Source organism: Mirounga angustirostris, unplaced genomic scaffold, assembly GCF_029215605.1.
Source record: "Mirounga angustirostris isolate CCGP_5_RB_7025 unplaced genomic scaffold, mMirAng1.0.hap1 SCAF_4, whole genome shotgun sequence".
Lineage (NCBI taxonomy): Eukaryota > Metazoa > Chordata > Mammalia > Carnivora > Phocidae > Mirounga > Mirounga angustirostris.
Window position 1 is genome coordinate 160,338,039 of NW_026991712.1, and position 17,316 is coordinate 160,355,354.

The 17,316-nt window shown below is 43.8% G+C and overlaps 1 protein-coding gene and 1 long non-coding RNA gene across 15 annotated transcripts in view; one reads left to right on the forward strand and one right to left on the reverse strand.

Moving 5' to 3' along the window:
- RHBDL2 (rhomboid like 2) overlaps positions 1-17,316 on the forward strand; it is a 51,261-nt gene that overhangs the window by 10,962 nt on the left and 22,983 nt on the right. For all 3 annotated transcript variants that reach the window (XM_064589436.1, XM_064589434.1, XM_064589435.1), the window contains exons 2-3: positions 11,526-11,792; positions 14,791-14,939. In XM_064589436.1, the coding sequence (XP_064445506.1) occupies positions 11,547-11,792; positions 14,791-14,939 (395 nt within the window). In that variant the 5' untranslated portion in view covers positions 11,526-11,546. The remainder of the gene's footprint in view (positions 1-11,525; positions 11,793-14,790; positions 14,940-17,316) is intronic.
- LOC123859766 (uncharacterized) overlaps positions 1-17,316 on the reverse strand; it is a 58,960-nt gene that overhangs the window by 3,435 nt on the left and 38,209 nt on the right. For 9 of the 12 annotated variants that reach the window (XR_006794561.3, XR_010410998.1, XR_008507880.2 and 6 more), the window contains one exon: positions 13,998-16,455. This is a non-coding gene — a long non-coding RNA (uncharacterized LOC123859766). Of the gene's footprint in view, positions 1-412; positions 654-1,459; positions 1,773-2,347; positions 2,592-5,167; positions 5,253-9,660; positions 9,911-13,997; positions 16,456-17,316 lie in introns of those variants that run through there. The other 3 variants (XR_010411000.1, XR_010411001.1, XR_010410999.1) reach the window with 3 other exon arrangements.

Below are 17,316 nucleotides of genomic sequence, written 5' to 3' on the forward strand. Positions count from 1 at the left end.
TTTGCTTCTTACAATAATTCTGTAAGATACTGAGGGGAGAAAGGGGGTCTATTTTACAGCCGAGGAAACTGAGGCACAGTGAAATTAAGGGGTATACTGGGAGCAGAACTTGGTTCTTCACAGTGCCAAACACAAAGTCAGGTGACAAGCCCTTTCGTAGCCATTACAGAATGGTGGCTTTGCCTGTCTCCTCTGATGGCTCAGTGATGGCAGAATGATAATGGGGTGAGGGGGTAGGGTGTAGAGGAAAAGGGTGGTGGAAAGCACTTTTCAACATAAAGTGATATAAGACTCTTGGTTGATGTGGTCTGGATAGTATTCCCCTCTCCTTCCTTCCAGTATTCTTTTAAATAAACTTCTTTATTTTGGAATAATTTTAGATTTACAGAAAAGTTGCAGAGAATTTGTTTACCCTTTACGCAGATGCTAGTATTTTCTGAAAACACCTCCTGTGTGCCAGGAACTTTCTGGGCAGAAGGAATACAGCAATAGAACTATCTCTGCTCTCCACTGGAAGATCCCAGAGTTTGTGAGAGGAGTGGACCCTGGAGTCCTTAGTTTGTGGTTCTCGAAGGTATTGCTGCCTCCATGTCACTTGTCAGAGATCTGCTAAATCTATTAAGTTAGTGTTTTCAGGAGTGGGGCCCAGGAAGCTGTATAAAAACAAATGTTGAAAAAACAAACGTTCGAGGGGATTCTAAGGCAGAACTTGTTTGGGGAATTCGTGGTCTGGTGCAGCGTGTCCATTTCCCTGTGCAGGTGAGAGAGCACCATGGCTCAGAGCGTGGAAGCCACTGGCCCCAGCTCACACAGCCAGGAAGTGGCAGAGTCTAGACCAGAAAGCAGGTCTCCTGGTTCTATGCTCTCCTTACACTGTGATTCCCTAATGCAGAACAAGAAATGAGTTTAACTTGCAACAGGAACACCCCAGGTAGAGTTTAGAAGAGTTTCTTGGGTATTCAGGCGTTACTAGTTAGGTTCTTGGCTGCAAGGGACAGAAACGGATTCTGGCTGATGACTCCTGTAAATGAGTTTTATTGCAAACACATTGGGTAGGGAAAGAAAAATGATTTCTCGACTCCTGCTCACACTTCTGATGCCAGATATGTGGGTTTTTCACGCCAAGCAATTCTGACACCAACTACCCCCCTGGTTAAGGGCTCAGTGCCCTCTGACTGCTCCCTACTTAAGACGCCAGGTGCGAGTCTGGGCTTCTGATCAACTGGCTATTAATTGGGGTTCCTATGACCCCCTCCTTGGGCTTAATAATTTGCTAGAACAGCTCACGGAACTTAGGAGAGGGCTTTACTTATTATTATTGTTTTTTTATGTAAAGGATACAACTCAAGAACGGCCAAATGGAAGAGATGCATGGGGCAGGGTGGATGGGAAAGGATGCAGAGCTTCCACGCGCTCTCTAGGTGTTTCATTCTCCCAGCGCCTCACTGTGTTTACCAACCTGGAAGCTCTCTGCATCTTCTGTTTAGAGTCTTCATCGAGGTTCCATTACATAGGTGTGATTGGCTATTGACCATTGCTGATTAAAATCAATTTCTTGCCCTTCTTCCCTTGCCGGAGGTGGGGCTGAAAGTTCCAACCCTCTAATCACATGGTTATTTCCTCAGGCAACCAGCCCCCATCCTGTGGGAGTCGCTTCCTTGGAGTGCCAGCTCAGGTCTGGTTCAAAGGGGCTTATACGAATAACAGAAGATGCTCCTCCCACCCCTGTCCCTCAGGAAATTCCGAGGGTTTTAGGAGCTCTGTGCCAGGAACTGGGGGTGAAGACCAAATAGATATATCTTAGTATATCACAGTATCACAGGTAGGTTACAGAATCATTGGAAGGCTGCAGAAACAAGGTTTGGGAAACACGCTGAGACGAAAGGAGACCAGGTACCTAGATCTACACCAAAACCACGTTGCAGGGCCAGGCAGGTGAAGCAGGCCCCATGGCCGCTGTGTGCTCAGTGCGGCAGCCTGCTTGGAAGATACAGCTGGCCTTGGGTGCCCGATGCCACCCTGTCCCCAACCGCGTGCACGCTGGATATGCTGCTTTATAGTGCACCGCTGTAAAGAACTTAGCCAGTCTTCAAGCTCCAGCCTCAAGAATCCTAAGCCAGTGCGGCTGATTGATGAAGCCAAAGTCACGACCTGAGCCTTAGCTGCCTAGGGACCTGGAACCGAGAGGACTGGGGATTTTTACCTTCTGTAGCGGGAAGTGGTCCTTGCTGCCCGCCAGGATTCATGAGATGTAGAATTCCCCAAGAACCCTGACAAACGGCCATTATGTAAGTGTTATCAAAAGAAGACACTGGGAGCCCTTGACATTTGCAGCTTCAACACTTACGGTTTTTGCATTTCATTAGCTACGCCCAAAGGCCCTTTGTAAATGGACGTGAATTGAATGACTTTGCTGGAGCCAGTCATTTCCTAGTGAGTGAGCCAGGCCTGCCATGCCACTTGGACATCTCACGGGATTTCACTCTTCTCTACGAGTTCCAGCCTGTAGGTAACCTGCGTGCAGTGACTAAAATCTTTGTTTCTTGTTGGAGGAGTAGAAAAGCCTCCTAAAAATAAATCACTTGATAGTGCTAGAAATAGAAATGAGAAGAAAGTGAAGAAGGTTGAGAAACTGACTTTTTTTTTTTTGTGGCCACAAATAGAGGTTTCGGATAAACTTGGCATGGAATGCCAAGTTCAGCGGTGCCTAGGATCTCTGATACCAAGCGAGCTACCATGTGTGTCACATAGATAAAAGGAAAAGTGCTTTGGGAAGTTTTTTTTTTTTTAAGATTTTATTTATTTATTTGACAGAGAGAGACAGCGAGAGAGGGAACACAAGCAGGGGTAGTGGGAGAGGGAGAAGCAGGCTTCCCGCGGAGCAGGGAGCCCGATGCAGGGCTCAATCCCAGGACCCTGGGATCATGACCTGAGCCGAAGGCAGACGCTTAATGACTGAGCCACCCACGCGCCCCAGGAAGTTGTTAATGAGTGCTTCAGCCAGTGCAGAAACTGCTCTTCGAGAGAGAGGTTAAACTTTACTTAAAGATGAAGAGGCACAATTAACTAACCGAGGTTCTATTTTCTTTTCTTTGGGACTTTGGGTGCAAAGTGTTGAACATAGTTAATTAATACTCCTCACACAACAGACTTTATAAATAAGTTTACATCTGCATTTATAGAATTATTTAGGGTCTGAAATGCAATCACTTAAAAACTTTACGGTTATAATTTATAACACAATTTTGGGAGACACTATGTGGTATATTAAGGCTCCTGAAACGTCTTTGGAAAAAATCCCTTGCCATTGTCAAGGATCTCCCGTGTAAATCTCCTTATGGAAATCTTTTTTTCTACATTTTTTTTTCTTTAAAAGCAGAAGAGTGTTCTGGGTAAATGAGCACAGCTCCACCCTTTCCAATCCTTGGCCAACACAATGGCTTCATGATTCATAACCTGAGCAATGCTTATCCCAGATAAAGTCAGGATGTAGGGAAGTTCTTTCCACTTTTCCTCTTAAGAATACTTCCCGGGGCGTCTGGCTGGCTCAGTTGGTAGAGCATGTGACTCTTGATCTCAGGGTCGTGAATTTGAGCACCATGTTGGGTGTGGAGCCTACTTGAAAAAAAAAATAAAAAAGGAAACTTGCCAACCATGAAGGGAAGGTCTTTGGCTTTTGGTTCACAGGGGGAATATCATTTTTTAAAAAAAGATTTTATTTATTTATTTGACAGAGAGAGAGACAGCGAGAGAGGGAGCACAAGCAGGGGGAGTGGGAGAGGGAGAGAAGCAGGCTTCCCGCTGAGCAGGGAGCCCGATGCGGGGCTTGATCCCAGGACTCTGGGATCATGACCTGAGCAGAAGGCAGACGCTTAACAACTGAGCCACCTAGGCGCCCCAACATCCTTTTTAACAATCTACCCTCATTGTTCCATACTAGTAGGATGAGAACTTTCCACAGCAGTGCCACCCAGTTTTGATCTGTATGTGTGTGTGCATGTGTGTGTGAGAGAGACAGAGACAGAGAAAGAGGGATGGATTTCAACAAATTGTTGACCTCCGTCCGCTAAAGATAAAAGGTAGGAGGTGAGGCATAACATCAAGCCAACATTAAGGAAAGCCCAAGAAACTCGGATGATCTTTGCTTAGTGGGTAAGAAAGCACAGTCAGTGCAGTAAATAATTCCACTCCATAGATAACACAGTGATGAGAGTGACCAAGTGAATAATTTGATAGCTGAGATGCTTTTATATCTGTTAGACTATATGATGTGTTGTAATCATTGCTGAGTTGTTTTGAGATTCCTGCTTCATTTAATTGGGACTTCAAAAATTCTGGTAATCTGATGTATGCTTCCAGAGACTCTATCCCCACTCTGACCTGTAGAGCCTATGGAGTATCTGGACCACACCCATGCAAGGACAGAATTAATGGTTATAACCTTAGATTAGCCTGGAGAGGAAAACCTTGGACCCAGGAGCAGTGGTGCTGGTGAGCTGATTTCAGCACAGTATAAGGAAGAACTACCTAAGAATTAGAACTGTCAGGGGGAGCCTGGGTGGCTCAGTCGTTAAGCGTCTGCCTTCGGCTCAGGTCATGATCCCGGGGTCCTGGGATCGGGCCCCCGCATCGGGCTCCCTGCTCGGCAGGAAGCCTGCTTCCCCCTCTCCCACTCCCCCTGCTTGTGTTTCCTCTCTCGCTGTGTCTCTCTCTGTCAAATAAATAAATAAAATCTTAAAAAAAAAAAAAAAGAATTAGAACTTTCAGAAAATACAACAACCCTATTGAAGTATATTCTGGTTCTTTGTAATTTTTCACTACTGTAAGTAGTTCTGCACTGAACATCTTTGAAATACAGCTTTGTGTACTTCTCAAATACATTTGCAGGATAGATTCCTAGGAGTAGGGTGATTCCATTGAAAGGTATATGCTTTTCATATTTTCTGGGTACTGCCCAATTGCCTTCCCAAAAGACTGCACCTATTTCCCACAGCCTCATGAGTATGGATAACCCTTTTCTTTCTTTCTCTTTTTTTTTGGATAATCTTTTTCATTGTTTGATCAGGAATGTTTCCAAAATGGTGAACTGTGCTCAGGAATTCAGGTGTGGGAGCAGAAGATAAACAGGAGTGGGAGGGCCAGGGAATGCCGGAGTCTGGAAGCATACCTGTGAGCATTGAGCAGCAGATGTCGGAGAGATACTTAATCAAGGAGGCACACAGACAGGGCTCGAAGTCAGAGTGTGACCATCACTGAGAAGAGAGGTAAAACCAACATGCTGCAGTTACTACCAACATTTTCGTCTGTTGCTAGCGTCTGAAGTAGCTGGAACTACAGGTCAGATCTCTCTGCTGTGTGTGCCAAGGAAGAAAGCAGACCCGCAGTGAGTTTTGGCGAAGCCCAATGGGTCAGATATCTTTGCAGCACAGGAAATCCATTTCTCTAAACTACCTAAAATGCTGGGCTTGACTCTCTAAAATTTCTAGGAAATTTGAAATCTAGAGAAAAAATTTTGAGGAAATGTCATCCTTAGGTTTTTTTTAGCTCCTTTTTTAGCTATAAAGTTGTATTAACAAGGTAGAATTTCATTTCCTCATAAAGTGATCGTGTATGGTATTTGAATTTACAGTAGGACTCATTAATACAATGTTAATCATCCCTAACTGAACTTTTTATTTATTTATTTGAACATTTTATTTTACTTATTTATTTATTTATTTATTTATTATTTTTTTTAAATGGCTCTTTTTTTTTTAATGGCTCTTTTTTTTTTTTAAGATTTTATTTATTTATTTGAGACAGAGAGAATGAGAGACAGAGAGCATGAGAGGGAGGAGGGTCAGAGGGAGAAGCAGACTCCCCGCTGAGCAGGAAGCCCGATGCGGGACTCGATCCCGGGACTCCAGGATCATGACCTGAGCCGAAGGCAGTCGCCCAACCAACTGAGCCACCCAGGCGCCCTATTTTACTTTTTTAAAAGTAATCTCTACACCCAACATGGGGCTCAAACTGACAACCTTGACATTAATAGTTGCATGCTGTACTGACTGAGCTAACCAGGGGCCCTTGAACTATTATTAATTTTTAAAGATTTTATTCATTTATTTATTTTAGAGAGAGAGAAAGTGCGAGCGGGGGTGGGGGATGGAGGAGCAGAGGAGAAGGAAAAGCAGATTCTTCCCTGAGTGCAGAGCCTGACATGGGGCTCGATCTCTCAACAGTGAGATCATGACCTGAGCCTAAACCAAGAGTTGCACGCTCAACCCACTGAGCCACCCAGGTGCCCCTGAACTTACTTTTAAAATGCTTGAGTATTTGCTGTTAAAAGCTACAGATCTTAAATCCACATTGTTTTGCCAATTATGAGAAGTTGTGAATCTAGAAATAACATCATTCAAGGAAAATTAATGAAGGTCTACAGACTCAGTGTCTGACCCAGGGAGGTTGGGTAAGTGGGAGGGTGGGAGATGTAGGGGAGGGAACTTTCTTCTCAGAAAAGTTGCTGGGGAAAAGTAATATAAAAGGGGATTTCTCTTCTTCCCTAAATTTACTGAATATGATCTATTGTAATGTGGAAATTGCCTAATGAACTATTTTTAAAAACAAATTCAATAGGAGTTGATTCCCAGTAACTTGCAGTGTGAAAATAGGCCCTACACTTAGCCCCATCCCTTTTGTCTTTCCATCCTTCCAGCCAACCATCCACACACCCACTCATCCATCTATAGCAAATAATAACTAACAATTATGGAGTGTTTACTATGTGCCAGATACTATTCTAAGTGCTTTACATGCATTGCCTTGAACAATCTTTCCAACAATGCTATAAGGTAAGTTCTATTATTATCCCCACTTTATTTTTATTTTTTTGAATTATCCCCGTTTTAAAATGGAATCTGAGAGTTTCCCAATAAATTATAGAATTACTGTATAGCTCAGCAATTCCACTCCTAGGAACATACCCCAAATAACTGAAAACAGGAATTCAAACAATGCACAGGGGTGTTCATAGCACCTCCATTCATAGTAGTCAAAGATGGAAACAATCTAAATGTCCTTCAACAGACGAATGGATAAACAAAATGTGTTTATAGGGGCACCTGGATGGCACAGTCGGTGAGCATCTGACTCTTGGTTTTGGCTCAGGTCATGATCTCAGGGTCCTGGGATCTAGCCCCATGTGGGGCTCTGTGCTCAGCATGGAATCTGCTTGTCCCTGGCCCTCTGGTCCTCCCCCTGCTCGTACTCTCTCTCTCACTCTCTTGCTCTTTCTCTCCATGTATCTCTGAAGTGAATAAATAAAACGTTTTAAAAAATGGGTTTATATATCTATACAATGCAATATTATTTAGCCATAAAAAGGAATGAAATACTGGGGTGCCTGGCTGGCTCAGTCAGTGGAGCAGGTGACTCTTTTTTTTCTTTTTCAAGTTTTTATGCAATTCCAGTTAGTTAACATACAGTGTAATGTTAGTTTCAGGTGTAGAGTTTAGTGATTCATCACTTACATACAACACTTGGTGCTCATCACAACAAGTGCCGTCCTTAATCCCCATCACCTATTTCACCCATTGCCACCTCCCCCCCAGGATGCTTGATCTCAGGGTAGTGAGTTCAAACCCCATATTTGGGTGTGGCACGTACTTAAAAAAAAAGGAACGAAGTACCGATATAGGGCCACAACCCAGATGAACCTTGAAGACTTACTATTACTGAGAGAAGCCAGACTCAAAAGGCCTCATATTGTATGATTCCATTTTCATGAAATATCCAGAATAAGTAAATCCATAGAGACAGAAAGCAGATTAGTGGTGGCCATGGGCTGGAGGGAGGTGGCCACAGAGAGATTGCTTAATGGGCATGGGGTTTTTGTCTGAGGCAATGAAAAAGTTCCTGAACGAATAGTGGTGATGGTTGCCTAACATTGTACATGTACTTAATGCCACTGAATTGTACACTTTAAAATGGTTTAGGTGGTAAATTTTATGTTATGTGTATTTTACCATATTTTAAAAAAATGTAATTTGAGGCTCAGAGAATTTAAGTGACTTACCTACGTTAACAGCTGACATGTAGTGGAGCTGTGTTCTAATCCCAGTCATCTGGCGCCATGGATCATGTTTTTTAAAAAAATTACAGTGAAAAACTTTATTTGGGGTCATTTAGGAAATTTAGATACATTAACCTAAGCTGAAAATATCAGTATTCTAAGATCTCATTGGTGAAGCACATATTGGTGACACAAACACTAGATCTAATCTTCACAATGACTTTGAAAGTTTCGCATCATTTAGTTTGTGTGTGTGTGTGAAATATACAGAACTTAAAATTTACCATTTTAACCATTTTTAAAAAATTTTTTAAGATTTTATTTATTCATCTGAGACACAGAGATACAGAGAGAGAGAGAGCATGAGCAGGGAGAGAGGCAGAGGGAGAAGGAGAAGCAGACTCCCCGCTGAGCAGGGAGCCCGACGCGGGGCTCGATCCCAGGACCCTGAGATCATGACCTGAGCCGAAGGCAGACGCTTAACCATCTGAGCCACCCAGGCGCCCCGCATTTTAACCATTTTTAAGTGTACAGCTCAGTGGTATTAACTACATTACGTTGTTGTGAAACTCTCACTACCATCCATCTCCAGAACTTTTTTGTCTTCCCAAACTGAATCTTTGCACTCATTAAATACACAACTCCCCATTTTCCCCCACTCCCCCCACTCCCTGGCAACCACTATTCTGTTTATGATACCAGGCCCAGAGCCATTCCTGGGGTTGCAGAGAAAAATAAGACAAGGCCATGCCCCCGGTCTGTGTTTTTGTCCTCTAGTGACCTTGCCACTAGCTCTTCTTCACTGAGTCAGAGAAGTCCAGCTGCAAGACAAGAGTTCTGTTGAAGCAGGCCGAAGGGATGCCTGTGCGTGGGGAGCAGGAGAAGGAAGTCAGTGAATGAATTATGGTTGAGATGAAAGATGGAGGAAGAGATTTCAACAGGGAAGTCTGTTGGGAATGTTGAAGATGAGAATTGGGAATATAATCATTGCCTTCTTTTTACTTCAGATAATTCTGAGGAGTTCGTGAGATTTTGCAGTGGAGATATGCTTTGACATGCCAAGGGTGCTCTGCATATGTGCTGTGCATACGTGGTGCTCTCACATCACTCCGGAAGTGGATTTGTTTGAACGGCATAACTCAGGAGATCAGTTTCAATGGGGCATGCAGATGACTAGCTGGTTAGGGTATCGATTCCTCCTTCAAGACATTGGGCCACAAAGTGGAGGGCAGAAATAGTACAGTAGTTGAGATGTTAGGATCAGGTAAAGGTGTCATAGATATGGCTTTATTAGTTTTTTAAAAAATTAAAATAGTAATACATACTTTAAAAAAATCAAATAAGGGTGCCTGGCTGGCTCAGTCGGTAGAGTGTGTCACTTTTTTTTTTTTAAAAGATATTTTTGGGCGCCTGGGTGGCTCAGTTGGTTAAGCGACTGCCCTCGGCTCAGGTCATGATCCTGGAATCCCGGGATCGAGTCCCGCATCGGGCTCCCTGCTCGGCAGGGAGTCTGCTTTGCCCTATGACCCTACCCCCTCTCATGTGTTCTCTCTCATTCTCTCTCTCTCAAATAAATAAATAAAATAAAATAAAAATCTTAAAAGATATTTTTTTTATTTATTCATTTGAGACAGAGAGATACAGAGAGAGAGCATGAGTAGGGGGAGAGACAGAGGCAGAGGGCGAAGCAGACTCCCTGCTGAGCCGGGAGCCCGACGTGGGGCTTGATCCCAGGACCTGGAGATCACAACCCGAGCTGAAGTCCGTTGCTTAACCATCTGAGCCACCCAGGTGCCCCAGAGTGTGTCACTCTTGATCTTGGGGTTGTAAGTTCAAGATCCTCATCAGATGTAGAGATTACTTAAAAACAAACAAAAAAACCAAATATAAACAGAGGTGGATTTTCTCTGAAGCTAATAAAGCTTAAACTTCAGATCTGTCACTTGCATGGGCTCCTTCAAAGGCTGTGTATCCACTTTTGCAATTTTTATATTTTGTAATATTAATTTTATATTATTTTTCCCAAAGAAAACCCCCCAAATTGTTTACACTTCAGCTCCACAATAGAGGGCAAAAATCTAGTGAATCCCACCATGCAGATAATGATAATTCTCCACATTTCTTCCTGTATGTGTATCAGTACATTACTTTTTGCAAAGATTGGATTTTACTCTATGTACTATTTTGCAACATTATTTTTTTCCCTTCATTTTTGAGCCCCCTCTCCCCCAACTTTGACCACAGAAACATGTGAATGATTTAAGTAGTTTAACCAGGAGTAAAAAATAACAGAACCAGACCAACAGGAGAAGGCTAGAACATGGCAGAGGGCATGGCACGGGGAAAGGAGAGAGTATGTGGATCAGTCCTCACTGTTACAGACATGCTGCCTTGGTGTCTTATGCACCTGCTTGGTGTCCTCTATCACAGTGTAATGATGTAATTATCTGTATGATTTTAATTGACCTCTGTCTCTTCCATTACGTTGTAAACACTTTGGGGTGGATGGTAGCCTGATACATAGGTGTTTCGTAGATATTTACTGAATAAATGCTTGAATAATTGAATGTTGAGGATTGAGTTCAAGGAAATACTTGATGTGGAAATTAGTAGGAACTCTGCCAAGAGCTTCAGATGTCCAAGAGTTGCTGGGAAGATGTGTTTCAGGAAGGGTATTGACCTTGTGCCTGGAGAACCAGTAAGGAATGGCCTTCCTAACTCAAGTGTGCTACAGAATGGGCAATGCTGGTATTTTAGAAAGGACACTGGCAATTTAGAGAAGGTGTAGGTTTGAATCTTTTGAGGGGGGCAGGGTGTGTAGCTCAGTTTTTTATCTATAAATGGGACTACAAATCCCTACCTTCTGGGGTTATTATGGAAGTCCAATGAGTCAATAGATGTGAAAACCCCCAGCTTTGTTCCTGATACACAGCAGATGCCCAGTAAATTATTTTTGATTCTGAATCAGAAATCAGAGACCTATGTTTGGCCTTTGAGTAGAAGCAAGATGAAACTGAGAAGGGAGAGACCGTTTACTCCAGCTGGACAAGACTGGATTCAGTTGTGCAGTGTGCATGGTTTAAGCTCTGAGATGCATCACCTCACGACAAAGCCATCTCTTACACTGATGGTTGACTTGACAGTTAGTGGCAGAGGGGAAGGAAAGGGTATACAAGGCAGTTTCTTATTCCAAGGCTCTAGTCCATCCTTTAGGTGGTGGCAATAGATGAAACCAGAAGTGATCCCTGGGGGTCTTCTCCTTCATTTGGGGAGACCCTAGCATTTTGTCACAATTGTACACAGATGATGAGAGTATGGATATTATGAGTATTTGGGTACCAGATCTTCAATTGCCTTCTATTAATATACAGGAAAGGCCTTGGAAACCAATGGTTATACAGAGAGCCCAGGAAAGAGCCATGACCCAAGGACTATAGGGTTATCTATTTTTCCTTGACATTCATGGCCCTTTCAGGTGGAGGGAGGACCCAGGACAATGGCTGCTGATCGTGATTTGGAGATGGAGGATATGAATCTGAACATGGACAGAGACATGAAAGGAGAGCTGGAAGAAGAGAAGGAAATGAGAGAGGACAGGGGAGGTAAAGATCCCCTCAAGAATAAAAAGGTCCACAGGATTGTCTCAAAATGGATGCTTCCTGAAAAGGTTCGAAGAGCATACCTGGAGAGAGCTAACTGCCTCCCACCCCCTGTGTTCATCATCTCCGTCAGCCTTGCCGAGGTGAGTATGTTGGGTGGTGGGCACTAGAGCAAGTACCACTGGGGAACTGCAGAAAGACTGGGGGGAAGGAGAGGGGGCTTCGATCACATCTAGAGAAGAGACTGGATAACATGTAGGAAGAGAGCTTGGTGGTGGCAAGTTCAGCACACACAGAACTCAACCTCACCCTCTCTGGAGCCCCCTTAGGTCTTTCATATGGTCACAGTCACTTTCAGCCAAGGGTTGAGTTTTTTCAAGCAAGTCCCCTGCCCAGCAGTGACTACAATTTTCAGTGGCTTCATTTAATTTTAGTTGCTGGGGCTGTAGAAACCAAATAATCTTGGGGTCACAAATTGGTTTGATCTCATGAACCGACTTTGATTGATTGGTAAGGTCTTTTTGTGGAGCCAACACAGAAGCTAACCAGAAGAGCTATAGGCTCCCTCCAGATTTCAGTAGGGAAAAAAATGGGATCCCCTATTGATGTCTACTGTGGGCAGCATGTAGTGTGTTTTTAGACTCTGATCTCATCAGCCCTTTTATTTTTCAGAAAAAGAGTACAAGGCCCAGAGAGGTGGAATGACTTGCCCAAGGTCACATTTAGTGACTGGGCCAGGACTGGGCTTCTCCTAAGCCTCATCGCACCTGCCATGATGTCTCATAAAAGAATTGGCAGGGGATGGGTATGTGTGGGGTGTGACTTCAGGGACATTAGGAAGTCTCTAATGTAATCCTCTTTAATTCCCACGGATGTCTCAGTTTTCTTTTTTCTTTTTTTTTTTTTAAAGATTTTATTTATTTGAGACAGAATGAGAGAGAGAGAGAGCACATGAGAGGGGGGAGGGTCAGAGGGAGAAGCAGGCTCCCTGCCGAGCAGGGAGCCCGATGCGGGACTCGATCCAGGGACTCCAGGATCATGACCTGAGCCGAAAGCAGTCGCTTAACCAACTGAGCCACCCAGACGCCCAATGTCTCAGTTTTCTTAACAAGGACTGTATTAGGGTTCTTTAGAAAAATAGAACCAATGGGGTGTGTACATATACAAACACATATTATCTATCTACTATCTTTCTATCATCTATCTACCTATCAGCTATCTATATCTATCCATCCATCCGCCTACCTACACATGCCATCCATCCATCCAGCCACCTACCTACACATGTATATTGAGAGAGAGGTTGATTTTAAGGAACTGGCTCATACCATTATGGAAAATAGGCAAGTTCAAAATCTGGGGTAGGCCAGCAGACTGGAGACCTAGGTGTAAGTGTTACAGTTGGGAGTCCAGAGGCAGTCATACCGGCAGAATTCCCTTTCCCTCAGATGAGGTCAGTCTTTTCTATTAAGGCTTTCAGCTGATATGATGTGACCCCATGTTATGGAGGGTAATCTGCCTTATTCAAAGTCTATTGATTTAAACTTTGATCTTATCTAAAAAATATCTTCACAGAAACATCCAGAATGATGTTTGATCAAATTCTTGGCAAATTCATATAGCCAGGTTGACACATCACATTAACCAGCATAGGGACCTAGCCTCTTACGGCTCAGATAAAGAAAAGGCTAATGTATCAACGTTTCTGGCACACTCTATCATGTTATCCTTCCAGCCTATGGATTGGCGGGCCTACCCATGGTCCAATCAGGTGTGTGAGTGCTTGGCGAGTGTGGGAATTGGGGAATAAGGATAAGGTATAAGATACCAAATATGACTGCTGTAGCCTATACTGTGGAGAAGGCAGTTTTCTATAGAAGGGTCGTGGAGCGGGTGCTGAGATACCTATTCTCTCACAGAAAGATCCGTTTTTCAAATAAACTTTTGGAATAAACTTTTTATTTTGGATTAATTTTAGCTTTATAGAAAAGTTGCAAAGATAGTACAGAGAGTTCCTGTATACGTCTCACTTAATTTCTCCCATTACTAATACCTTATATTTCCATAGTACATTTGTCAAAACGAAGAAACTGACACTGGTATACTACTATTAACTAAACTGCGGGCTTCATTTGGAGGGGTTTTTTTTTTAAATTTTTTTAAAGATTTTATTTATTTATTTGACACAGAGAGAGACAGCGAGAGAGGAAACACGAGCAGGGGGAGTGGGAGAGGGAGAAGCAGGCTTCCCGCTGAGCAGGGAGCCCGATGCGGGGCTCGATCCCAGGACCCTGGGATCATGACTTGAACCGAAGGCAGACGCTTAACAACTGAGCCACCCAGGCATCCTCATTTGGAGTTTTTAATATGTATTTCTACCAGCTTTCCCATTAATGTCCTCTTTCTTTCCCTTCTGCCCCTCCAACCCCAAGTATCGCATTCCATTTAGTTTCTGTGGCTCCCCAGTGTCCTCTCATCTGTGACAGTTTCTCAGTCTGTCTTTGTTCTTCATGACTTTGGTAGTCTTGAGGCGTATGGGCCAGGTTTCTGTAGACGATTCCCCAACCTGGGCTTGTCGATGTTTTCCTCATGATTAGATCAGAGTTATGGGTTTTGGGGAGGAACACACAGAGGCGAAGTGCCTTTCTCCTCATGTCACATCGGGGAGTACGGGACATCCACATGATATCCCTGGCGACATGAGCCTCCATCACTTGGTTAAGGTCGTGTTTGCCGGGCTTCTGTGCTGTAGAACTATTATTGTTCCCTTTCCCTATTCTATTTCTTGGAAGCCAGCAGTGACTTAATTTCATATTAACTTGTAAGTAAAAGATGAAATGGTGGGAATGGGAAGAGGAGGGTGGAGGGTATTTAAGGGGGTAGAGAGGTTCAGAAAGAGTCTTCTTTATATTTGGTCTAGGGCTGCTCCTCATCACTGGAGGAAGTGGGATATGACCACAGTTATATGATCAGACATTTAACGGCAAAGACGTTTAACTCCTGTCATCTTCTGAGCACACACTGTGGAGGGGCCCACTTGAGAGCTAATCATTTGAAAGCAAGGTAGTAGTGCCCGTGGGCTTTAATAGGGCCACTCTCTGCAGAAGGTGGTTAACATTCATGTCTGCCCCTCCCTGGCAGTTGGCGGTGTTTATTTACTATGCTGTGTGGAAGCCTCAGAAACAGTGGATCACCCTGGACACAGGCATCCTGGAGAGTCCCTTTATCTACAGTCCTGAGAAGCGGGAGCAAGCCTGGAGGTTTATCTCCTATATGCTGGTCCATGCTGGGTAAGGAATGATACTAAGTTGCTGAGGTCGGAGGTGACTGCAAGTACTCCTAACCCCCAACATTTGGTCGGTGCTTTATTATTGATAAGGCACTTACATGTCAATAATACTCCTGCTGTTTTGTGTCTGAGGTTTCAGGGATGTGGTTACTCGCTCCATATCACTTGGCTAAGTTGCAGAACTAGAACCTCAACCCATTCGTGCTAACTCCAAGTCCAGTGTACTTTATATTGCATTATAACTGCCTGATACTGGTATTTATACAGGGATATTAAATGAGAAGAGACCCCATCATTACTAAACCACACGTATGTTCCCCTAGTTGTTTGATTTTGTTAAAATGTTCCCTTTAGGGTATGAATCAGTCCCTCCCTCCGTACCCCTGCCACACAGTTAAAAAGAATTAATTCATGAACGCTTTGTTGAGTGTATAATACTGTTGTCCATCTGGAATAATACGAGCAACAGGCAATGCAGTGCCTGCCTTTTAGTTATAGCTTCTTACATGCTAATAGTCCTTAATGATCTTGCTCAGAACCCAGGATTCACTATGCCCACTGCAGACAGTGAGCAGCTTGCTGGTGGCCCCGTTCAGATGAGGCCAACTTCATCGGTGTGATCTACCCAACCCTGGACCTTGAAGGATGACTCTGGCCAGGGGCTAACTAGCCATCGATGGCAGGACACAGGGCTCAGAGGCTTGACAAATAAGGACAAAATTGTTCATTGCCCAGTTTCTATGGATACTTTCAGTTTGGTTTTTCATTTAACATGCTCTGAACAAATGTGGTTCCTGCACTCAAGGACTTTAAAATTATAAGGGTGAACAGTCAAATAGTAAGGCAAGGCCATACAGTAGTTACTTAACTTCTTTGTGCCTCGGTTTCCACATCTGTAAAATGGGGTAATAGTACCTACCTCATAAGGTTGCTGTGATTAAATGAGACAGGGGTTATAATGTAATTTTTGCAGTACCGGGACACATAGTAGGCCCTCACAAAGAATCCTCAAGGCTGTGTAGGACAGGCCACATATGGGGTTGTAGAAGTTCAGAATGCTTCGGGCTGAAAGTAGCCAAAAAATCTAATGGGGGCCTGAACAAATGGAGGTTAATTCTTTACCAAATAAGGAGCCCCAAGGTATGTGGTTAGTTCATCAGCTTAAGGAAGCCAAGCCTCTTGGTTCTGTGCTGGCATCTCTGCTCTTCCCTTGACCTTTGTCTTGTGGTTGCAAGTTGGTGGCTGTAGCTGGGCGTTAAAAGCAGGAAGGGGAAGGGTAGGCCCACGTGCTGTTGACACCCATCCCTTCCGTCAGGAAAGCAGCTCTCTTACCAGTCTCCCATCGGCCAGAGCCACGGACATGGCTACCCCTCGCAAAGTCAACATGAGCTCTTCCAGCCTCACTAGAGGATGCAGACAAGCGATAAGGAAATGGATGTGGGATTAGTTACTGTAACATAAAGACGGAAAGATCAGAATGGGGATGGTTTCCCACATGACCTGGATCCAAGCTGGACCTGGAAGGGCAGATAAAATTTGGATGACAAAAGTTAGTATTTCTATTCCAGGTATATGACAGGATCTCATCCTTATGCCATTTCTGCTCTTGCTATTGCACAGCAGAAAGAACGCTGAGGGCGATTCTTTGGGTTTTTTTTGTCCTACTGGTCACTTCGTCCTCCAGCTGTTCCCAAAGGATAGGATGGGATGGCTTCCTTTGGCTTTGTTCAAATTCACAAAGGGCACATATTTCCAAATACTCTTTATGTCTGATGTCCCTGTAAGACTAGCACAACTGTCCCTGCTAGACTATTTGCGCTGAATTACATGTTAACTTCTTGTGTGTCTCTGAAGATGACTTGGGCAGTGATGGTTGTGGCTGGGTGTGCACGTGGTGATGAAGGTAAGTAATCTGTTCTGTAGGCTATGCCCAGAGAGCCTCTGCTGGGTATTTGTTAAGTAAATTATAACGCAAAACACAATCCTGAAAGCTAATAGGAAAGCTGCTACATGTTGTGAAAGATCCAACACCTATTTCATTTTTTAACTTTTTGGTTTAATCTGAAATCTCTCAAAAAAAAAAAATCTTGTGCAGTGTAGCAACTAAATTAAGGATGACTATAATGTGGGCATGTACCAAAATACATTCAAAGATTCTCCAGAGATGCCTGTGGGGTTTGACAGGCAAAATAATATGACTTTTATTTAAAAATATTTTTACCTCGGGGCGCCTGGGTGGCTCAGTCGTTAAGCGTCTGCCTTCGGCTCAGGTCATGATCCCAGGGTCCTGGGATCGAGCCCCACATCGGGCTCCCTGCTCCGCGGGAAGCCTGCTTCTCCCTCTCCCACTCCCCCTGCTTGTGTTCCCTCTCTCGCTG